The sequence below is a fragment of the Corvus moneduloides genome, chromosome 1 (assembly GCF_009650955.1).
Source record: "Corvus moneduloides isolate bCorMon1 chromosome 1, bCorMon1.pri, whole genome shotgun sequence".
Lineage (NCBI taxonomy): Eukaryota > Metazoa > Chordata > Aves > Passeriformes > Corvidae > Corvus > Corvus moneduloides.
The window spans coordinates 100,823,634-100,833,706 of NC_045476.1; the positions used below are offsets into that span (position 1 = coordinate 100,823,634).

A 10,073-nucleotide genomic window follows, 5' to 3' on the forward strand; every position below is an offset into this window, starting at 1 on the left:
CTGTTAAGCTGTGTTTATGGCACTGGAATACACCTTAAACACACAGTAATTGAACTCTGAAGCAAAGTCCCCTGCTTCAGGAGACTGCCCATTCGAGACAGTTCCTGTGCTTGACAGGCAAAGGCTGTTGGGATCAGGATACCATCCAGAAGAAATCCCTGTTTACCCTGTAATCAGGCTGTATAGTTCTCTGTTAATTGAATGCCATGAACCTGTGTGGTGTAATGGTGGTGCTGAACTGTGAGGTTTTCAACCAGTAAGAAGTTTCTCAAAGGCACAAAGAAGTGACGTGGGGAGCTGAGATCTAAGGGAAAGTCTTTTGATATTCTTAGTGCCAAACAACTCAGTAGCTTTTGAGGGAGCTTCCACTTGTCCTGCCAGGTCAGTGAGACGTGATATGAAAGCTGGAATAGCAAAGGAAGCAAAGGGAGGTACTTTATAGAAGGGCTAAAATCAGCAAGGTTCACACCAGCTGTGCTTACAGCCTGTTTGGAGGTTAATTGATCTCATGGATGTAACTTGCTGAGGTTGCCATTTTAGCTGCTTGCAAGCAAGGCCTTAGAGCCAGAACACCAAGCTCTCTTTAGGAGCTCTCCCTCTGGAAATGTACCTGCTGAAGTGAGTGGGGAAACAGAACCGTAACTGTAGTGGTACAAAACAGACTTTTTCCCATCCTGTAGTAGGAGAAGAGGCTGAGACCCAGCTGAATTTGCGTGTGTAAATATGAGAATGAGCAAATATGATTAGTTGTTGTTTTAGGGATGGATTGGAAAGCTTGGATTTCAAAAGCACTGAAGTTAGGAGGATCTTTGCAATCTTCTCTTTAAAAGACCAAGCTTCAACTTACCTGATGGACTTGGTTGAAGGGAGAACAAGAGCCATTTCATCTGCCCTGTGTAACTGGCTGCCTACTGATAGGGAAAGTCTTTCCTTCAACTTACTGCAAATTGAAGATACCTGAAGAAATGCTTCTATTTGGTAGCAGAACAAGCTACTGCTATCTTTCTCAAAAAGCACAGTTTTTATGCTGATGTAGGCTAGAATCAAAGCAATAGCAGCATTTGCTTGTTATACCAGTTGTGCAAATGAAAGATAGACAACTGTAGGTATTTCTTAGATGATAAATTATTACTTCTTCAATCAGGCTGTAGTGAGTTGAGCTGACAAAAATCACTTCTGGAGCAAGCAAGTGCACATTGAGTAAAAGAAAAATCCTGAATAAATTATTCAAGGCAATCCTGTATTTATCTGTCCCTGGGCAGAGATCTTTAAAAGGCATTGGGTTGCAAGAACGCATTCATATGAGGAACTAAAGTTTGCCTGTCCAACAAGGGATGACCAATCAGGACACAGTTACTGGCAGAAGAGCAGTACTTGATCATAACTGCTCTGGCTGTGTCATTAGCTTCTGCTTTTTTCTTTTTTGGTGGGGGGGGGATAGAGTTATTCAAAGATACTTGTTGTGTTATGCTAAGAAAACACCAATTTGCTATGTGAATAAGCTAGAATTGGGTCTAGAATACACCCTCAGCCTTTCATAGCATTTAACACCATGGTGCTCAGGCCTTGTTGTGGTTGCTCTGTTTCCTCAGAATCAGGTTATTTCTTTTGACCAAGTATTCCAGTGCAAGTGTATCCCTTCCCAAAATGCTGATAATGCCCTGCTCTCATCCTTTATCTGTTGTATATGATAAGAGGAAGGGCAAACATGGTTAACTGTATCACTCATCTATCTCAGAGGGTCAGCAGTTAACATCTTTAGTCTTGTTCTTTTGTCCGTTTTTAAAGTAGAGATCTCACTAAATTTGAAAATTGTTGGAATCGCTTACTTTGGTGCCCTTAAGAAATGGAAGAAATGAGTTTGTCCTTTGTTTCCTGTGCAGGAACTGACAGAAGAAGGCCTTCCTTTTCTCATACTTTTCCACATGAAAGATGATTTGGAGAGTTTAGAGAAATTCCAACAGGAGGTTGCACGGCAGTTAATAGGTGAAAAAGGTTTGTAATATTTCCCACTACTTCTTGGTTTTACTGGTATAATTTTTTTCAGACAACTCAGTGGAGTGGAAGCAAAGGCCAAACAGAATTTGTAGCTTTAAAGCTTTTGAGACTGAAGGGCTTTATGCATTTTTGACAGTGAGGACCAACTCCTCTGGAAATTATTAAAATAGATGCACAATTTATTAGTAAGTAACTTTCAGAAATCCTTCTTGTCTAAATGATTTAATGTGTTTTGCGAGGGCATTGAACAAAGCTTCAGTTTGTTATATGGAAAAAAAAAACACTTTAAGAAAATCTATTATTTTGGTGGTGGTATTTATTTAGACCTATTTTCAGGTTTTGTATATTGTATCTATCTCATATCTTCACCTTTGTAATACTTACGAAAGTGGTTTCAAGTGGGTTTCAAGATGATACTAATAAAAAAATCCTAACATGGTTTTTTGTCTGTTCACAATGTTAAGGTACAATAAACTTCCTCCACGCTGACTGTGACAAATTCAGACATCCACTCCTCCACATTCAGAAGACTCCAGCAGACTGCCCTGTCATTGCCATTGATAGCTTCAGGCACATGTATGTCTTTCCAGACTTCAGTGACTTGTCGTAAGTATTTTTCTTGGTGCATTTTAATTTGAGAATGACAAATGAAAATGCTCATACTTGAATCAGTACTGTGGTAGGAAGATGAGTAAATCTGGGATAGGTAAGGCTGCCTCTGTGTGATTTAGTGTCAGAGCCTTAAAGCAGGATGAGCTGGTGTGAATTCACTGTTTAAATGGAGCTGTATTACTTTATGCAAGAAAAGAATCTTGTTTGAAGTTCTTAGATGCTGCTCTTCTTTTCTTTCAAAGTTTTGCTATTTTCCATCATAGTTAGGCATTTGGAGCCTGGCATGGTGTTTTTTAGTAGTGATCTAGATATCTCAACTTTAAAAGATTAAAAATACTACATGGAATGTGAAGTACTGTGTTTTTCAGGGATTACTGTAAAATGCAGCATGTAAGAATGCCCAGCCCGCTGGTTTGGTTTTTCCTGCAGTGCAATTCTAGCCTTCCTGCATTAGTCTACACCTAGAAAGCTGGCAAAGAAATGGTTGTGTGGATTTGTGAAATTTTCCACGTGCAACTTGGAAAATGGCTAATCACAGGCATGTTTTTCTGGATAAAATACGTGCCAGCAAAGTACCAGGGTGCTTAGGTGAAATACTGCTGTGGTAACCCTCGTTACCTCAGCCTGACTCCTTACGCCGCACTGCCTAGGAAGCAGATGTTCTGTCTTCCATGGATCACTCGAGGAATGCGTAAATGTTCTCTTCAGGGGCTTTCAGCCTGAGACAAGCTCTCTGTCTTCTGGCTGGGTGGTAAACTCCAGTTTCTGTCTCAAAGGAAGCAGCTGCACATACATGACCTGCTAACTCCTGGTTAGATGTCTAGGCTGGGTATGGCATTTTTGTCAAAACCAAGGATTCAAAGCTCGGACTTAGCGTGCAATGTGAATGTAATATCATGTCTGATTTTGCTATGCCAGGAGACATTTTTCTATCTGAGATGTTGACATTTGGGAGGAGAGTTCAAACTTAGCTTCTTTCTATAATTCTCCACAGGCTTATTTATAAAATATTGTCTCTGTTTGATGCATCTTGAATAGTGCTTTTCAAATATCTGAAGCTGTGTATGTTGAAATTCTTGATAGTGACTATTTTTCTCCCTGGGTTCCTGTTTCTTTGGAATATTGTATTCATTGCACACCCCAGCAAAAAAAATAGCAGGATAGTTGCATTTTGAAACCACTCTTTTTATTGTCACTTTTTAAACAGCCCTAAAACAAATTAACATCTCGTATAGAGGTAGTAGAGATGTTTAGTTTAGACTTGCATGTTAGGTTTCTTACATGTTCTGTTTCTGTGAAACACTGTCAGAATAATGAGAGCTACTTGCTTGATGTGTACCAGTTGTCACTTACAAATGAAGCTGAAAGAGAGATGTCAGGATTGTAGACAGTTGCCTAATGATAAATAATTACTCAACCTTCCTCTACGAGGTTGAGCTGATATATAGAAATAGCAAAACACAGTTTGGGAACAAGAAGAGCTTGGAGCTCCTGGGGTGATATTCTTTTGTGTGTGTATGTGGTTTGGATGTTTGGTTTGGTTGTTTTTGTTGTTTCTTGGGTCACTTTGTGTGGTGGTTTTATTTTGTAATAATAGGTAAACTCTTAATTCTGAGACTTTCATCTACCACTTTAGTAACCTTCTGGACTCTTTTACAAACTGGCCCCGGGGCTGTCTCTTGTAACCTCAGTGCTGCCACCAGCCAATAGGGTTTGGATATGGCACTTTCCGAGCTTGCCCACCAGAAAATTTCCTCTCTCTTTAGGGAGTTCGTTGTCTTTTTTGGAGAATAGGCACTTGGCAGGCAAGTGAGACTATCACTCACTCTTTTATCCTCATCCTTTGGCTACCTGGCCCTATTCATCCTGCTGTTCCAGGCTGGAAATGATAGCAGGGAGTGTCCCACTGCTGGGTTGTAGCTTCTCAGAGAGAACAGGCTGAGCAACACGAGGCTGCAGGCACCAGGTGCCCTTGCTGCATTAGGAGAGGAGAATGTCTCCAGCAATGTGTCTGACCTAGAACAGGGCAAGAGCGCCAGGAAAAGCAGGGAGCAGTAAGTCTGCTGTCCCTATTACCAGGCTGGAATGCAGCCCCTTTTCTCCATTGGTACTAATTCATGATCTCATCTGGGATGGGAAGAGGCCCCTTGAAATATTAACCACTGTAATACTGATCGGTTACAGACACTGCTGTAATGACACCCCGCTCAATATTTGCTGCATTTTATCCATACAGTTTTCTGGTGATCTGAAATATTGCTGATAGTTTGTTTGACCATGCTTTCTTCCTCTTTCCTAAATGTAATAATTAGTTTGATGAAACCTATCTCCATTAATACATTACCTTTAGATTTCATGCATAGTGCTCACACTATAGTTTTTTATCTCATCTTTAATACTTACTATAGTGATTAACTCTTCACTTCGAGATTTTTAGTCAATTTGACATTTCACAAATAAAACTGGATGCTGTTGTTTAGCACGTTTGCTGTGGGTGACAGTAGATGATCTCAGATTAGATTTACATTGATATCCTCTTAGTGCTTATCTGTGGTGTGTGTGCAGTTGCTGAGGCAGTAGAGAGCCTTTCAAAGATGTTTTGTCAATACTGCTCCCCAAGTGTCATTTGTATCTGTAAACTGTGCATTTGGAACCTGCTGTTCCCTCTTACATTACAGTTAGTGGGGAGCTGAAGGGAGTTCACAATGAAGTTATTGGCTGGTACAGCTCTGTGGGAGTTATTGAAAAGATGAAATACTTGCTGTGTTCTCAAGAGACAGTGGAAAGAAAAAGAACCTGGTGGGGTATCTTAGCAAACCATGTGGCTTCCTGTCCTCTATTAATCACCTAAAAGTAGGCATAGTGTGCTAGATAAACAGAAGTTGGCTACTCTACGCAGTGCACTTTAAATCTCCTGTGTTTGGACTGGACTTGTAATAAACATGTGGATGTTTCTGTTGAATTTGTTCCAGAGTTCCAGGTAAACTGAAGCAATTTGTACTAGACTTGCATTCTGGAAAATTGCATAGAGAGTTTCATCATGGCCCTGATCCAACTGATGTAGCACCTGGTCAGGTAAGGTTACAACAAACATTTCTTTTGGCTGTTTATTATTATTTTTATTATTTTTATTATTATTATTACCTCTTTATTACTCCTTGTCAGAGCTGTACCTTCTAATATGTTTGTACTTTTAACTTCTGTCTTTTGAAAATCTGTTAACAGAAGCATAACATTGCCACTTTAGTTTGGCTCCTCAACCTTCTTTGGATAAAGGCAGGGAGAGCATTACGGGAAGTATGGTACCTATTTGCCTTGAATAAGGGAAGAGTATAAAAATATTTATTTTCTCCACTGAAACAGGAGATCTTGGGCTGGATGACTTGTGACTTCATAGAGCTGCTCTTGGGTTCTCCTGTGACTTCAGTGCAAAAGCTGATAATCCATCATAGCTGCATTATTTCCCATACAACACACTACTAGAGGGTGCTTCTAAGGGGAAAGAACAATCGATTGAATGTTTTATATATTTAGCAATGCAAGCAGAAGGCAAATTATTAGAGCATCAAGAAAGGATGGGTAAGCAGTAATAGGCCTTATTGCTTTTGCTAATGTGGTTGGCAAACAGCATTAGCAGTGCTCACAGGCTGCACTTGTCAGTTTGATTTCCTCATGGTTCTGCTCAAAGGTTGTCATGTTGTGTAATTATATGCCTGGAAGTAACTTCTGGGATCTCTTCAGGAACACAACTACTAGATCCTTCTCCAGACAAAAGTCAGAAGCACCTCAGTGTCAGAAAAGAAAGGATATGCCAGCACAATTCCCTCTGCTCATCCCAATGGTGTCTTGATCAGCCTTGTATCTTCTTGATACACCACTCAGCTCACATGCTTGGGGTCCACTGAAAAGTGCAAATGTAACTGTCAGGGAACATTTTCACTACCTTTGGGCACCCTCCAAAGAAAACCGTTTTTAAACACTTCTTTCAAGTTATACATTGTGTTGTCTACGGCTCAAAGGGCCACTTTGGTCCCAGAGGAGCCCTGGTGCCCTTGTGTTGGGGAGCCTTGGGCCATTCCATGTCTGAGGGACAGAAACTATAGCTACAGGCTCCTTTTCCTGCTCATTTGTGGGATGTGGTAAGGATGGCACTGCTCTAAGTCGATTGAGTACAGCCTCCTGTTGCCCTGCTCAAAAGATTTAAAAGTGTGAAAGCTCTGGAGGGCTTGCCTTGGCCAGGAGAATGACTGCTTTTCAATGTTGTCATGACTGGCTCTGAAAACACGTGGGCTGAATTGTCTCAGCAGTAATTCATTTGACTAGGAGTTCCCTGTGTTTCTCAGAAATTCATTGAGCAACCAGAATTCAGGTCATCAGGAGGGGCAGAAATAAGGGCCGGAGACTGAGGCATAGGCCAGGCACTTGCCCTGAGGAGGAGGCTTGGCCAGGGAAGGAGGAAGCCTGTGGAGTCCCTGGATCCTGCTGCCTGCCCATCTGGGCCCAGGCCCAGGACCCAAAGCTGCAGGCTTGCTCTTGCCTCATTTCTGCCTTGAGAAATGCACATAAAACCTGGGATGTTTATGTTCCCATCTCTCTATGGCATCCTGCCATCTTGTGGAAGATGTGCATGCAATGGAAATAAATACTGGCCTTAACTGAACTGGAGGCTGCTGTCGTGGGTCACCTACGCCCCTTGAACTGCATGTGGTTTTGTATGGGGTGTTTTCTTTTAGTTTCCGTGGAAAAGTAATTCTAAAATACTTTTGCAGTGATGTCACTTTTGCCCTGGTCTATCTCATAAAACACGTACACATAAAACTAGAATACCTCCAAAGCAAGTGGTAGATTCAAGCAAATACACAGTGGGGTACATGTGAAATACTTCTGTGTGACTTGCACCGAAACTCACGTGATGGAAACTCATGTGATGGCTGTTACCTTTGAGATGTTACAACAAAAGGAATATCCTTACTGGGGGCTTAATTAATGTGTGTGTGTTGTGTGTGTTCCACCTACTTGGGACTCAGAACACGCCTTCTAAAAAAACCCCAAACTCAATTTGTGAGAATGCTGGACATTTGTGCACTCCCATAATGCTAGAAATTCATTTCATGGAGATAAATGATTATTAGTTTAACAGTTTTACTCTTTGTTCTGTTTTTCAGCCAATTCAAGATTTAGCAAGCAGCCCACCAGAGAGCTCATTCCAGAAACTGGCACCCAGTGAACATAGGTACACCTTATTGAGGGAAAAAGATGAACTTTAAAAAACTTGAAATAATCTTGCAAGCCTTTCAGACAGCAGCATTGACTTCTGTGTGGTGGAAATAGTAAACCTATATTTTCATAATTCTATGTGTATTTTTATTTTGAATAAACTGAAAAATAATTTTTTTCTCCCCAGGCTTGTAAATACATTTGTTTGGTGGGTCATTCTGTACAGCATCTTTCAAACAGTACATTCTTAATGCTATAGTAAAATATCAGAGACCCATCCAGACTCTTGATCTAACTCTGTAAAACTTTTATAATCCAAATGAAGGTATCCTTGCCAGAGACATGCTGTTAACTTGCACTATCCCATTAAATAGGACTTTTGGGTTGTTTCTGTGTAACCTTGGTAGTATGTGCTTTTTCTTCTTCTGTGAACAGCTTTCCTGGTAATCTATTTCTTTGTCACATTTTTCTCCAACTTAAGAGGGTCTTCTATTCTGGATACTTGGGAGGGGAATAAATTAAAGTTTTACAGAATCTCGTGTGGTGCTTTACTGGCTGTAAATGTGTAAGCAATTAAACAATCCTGAATATTAAAACAGCAAGTAAGGAGAGGAAAAGTTCTGATGATAATGGCTGTATTTGGAATCAAGGGGCTGTACTGACCTGCTCCGATTTCCCGGAACTAAGATTGTTATGCTGCCCACGTGGTTGTGGTAAAAGAAAGGAATGTTAAAAACCCAAAAAAGGACAAAACTAGGACTAGACTGGTATCTGAGTTTGTCAGTCCTAAATTTATATCCATATGTACGTTACCATTAGTCTCGGGGGTTTTTTGGTTTTATTTTTCCTTCTGAGTCCCTGTCTTCCTGGCAGACACTGTTCAACCAACCATTGCAAATTTTCTGTTACTCTCTTTGCCTGGCTTGTGCCTTACTTATCGTGTAGTTTTTGAATTCTGCTCCGAAGAAGGAATTACCACTTTCCTTGTGGTCTTTCTGTTCTGCATGACACCAGAATATAGGTTCTTCTCAATGAGCCTTCGAGCTGCTGCCTGAGGTGAACATATGGAAACTGTTAGATGGCAGAATATCTGTTGATTTGTGCTACACTGCTGGAGATTGGTACTGGATTTGTACAGTGCACTTACTGCACAAACTGTAGGTCTGTGACTTGGGCCCCAGGGTTCAGTGTCCTTGGAAGCAAGTGTGTTCTCTGGCCAGGTGGAACACTGGGTTCGGGTTTACTTAAGAAAGTGCCCCAACCTGTGCAGTCACTGCTCAGGACCTTTTTGCCTCCCAGCTCAATGCCACTGGCTCAGTTATTGACAGAAGGCTTCCATGGTCCTGTGCAGCTGTGGCAAAAGTTGATCCCAGGACAGGCTCCTGACTCAAGCCTCTGCAGCACCAGGCACAGATTTCTAGGGAGCATTTCTGAGGGCAGAGTTGCTGATACCTACAGTAAGCTACAGCTGACTAAGCAGCTGCCAAGTTGGGAGCTGAAAGATTAGTGCAAGGCTTTGTTTACAGCTACACTTTTTTGTTGGTTTTGTGAATCTGCATTTTGGTGTGCACATAAAATGCGTGGAAAGCCAGGTCTTCTCCTGTCCCATTCTCCAGCTCATCACAAATCAAGCATTTTTGGCAGCTGAGTCATACTGCCTTGCAGCTGGAATCGATTAAGGCTGATACTTGTGATCTGCAGGTGGTGCTACACAACTTCTGGAGGAGTTCTGGCACCTGAAATTTTAGTCAATTCTTAAATGGTCCCTGTGAGTACTTACCTTACTCCTCTGAGGTTCCTATTTTTCCTGGGGATTCTTGGAGGAATGGGATTTATAACTGCTGTTTGGTGGAAGATGTCTAAACTTCTTTCTGAAGAATGATGCTCATCATCCACCCAGCAGTCCAGTGGCTGGTGCTTTCAGCTAGAAAGTGAGAGAGATGAACCTCCTCTGCCATTCCTTAATCCAAGTTTGCTTTTGAGGGGAAGGACTTGTTCCCAGAGCTTTGGCATCCCAGCATAAGGTTGACAGTTAGATGTAAGAGTTTTATGACAGTTACGTGCTCAAGTAATTTCAACATTCAGTGAATTCACTGGAGTCGGACCTGATTCTCCTGGTTCTTGATGACCACTGACCCGGCTGTACCAGGTGCTCAAGTGCCTTTTCTCTTTGCAGGCAGAAGGTTGAACAGCTAAAGCTGAGCTATGTTTGCCCAGCCTGCTGCTGAGGGGCACTTGAGCTTTTA

At 41.5% G+C, this 10,073-nt stretch overlaps 1 protein-coding gene across 2 annotated transcripts in view; it reads left to right on the forward strand.

Moving 5' to 3' along the window:
• Positions 1–8,361, forward strand: part of ERP44 (endoplasmic reticulum protein 44) — a 47,920-nt gene extending 39,559 nt beyond the window's left edge. For both annotated transcript variants that reach the window (XM_032120232.1, XM_032120241.1), the window contains exons 9-12: positions 1,884–1,995; positions 2,463–2,604; positions 5,583–5,685; positions 7,776–8,361. In XM_032120232.1, the coding sequence (XP_031976123.1) occupies positions 1,884–1,995; positions 2,463–2,604; positions 5,583–5,685; positions 7,776–7,877 (459 nt within the window). In that variant the 3' untranslated portion in view covers positions 7,878–8,361. The remainder of the gene's footprint in view (positions 1–1,883; positions 1,996–2,462; positions 2,605–5,582; positions 5,686–7,775) is intronic.
• Positions 8,362–10,073: the final 1,712 nt, after the last annotated feature.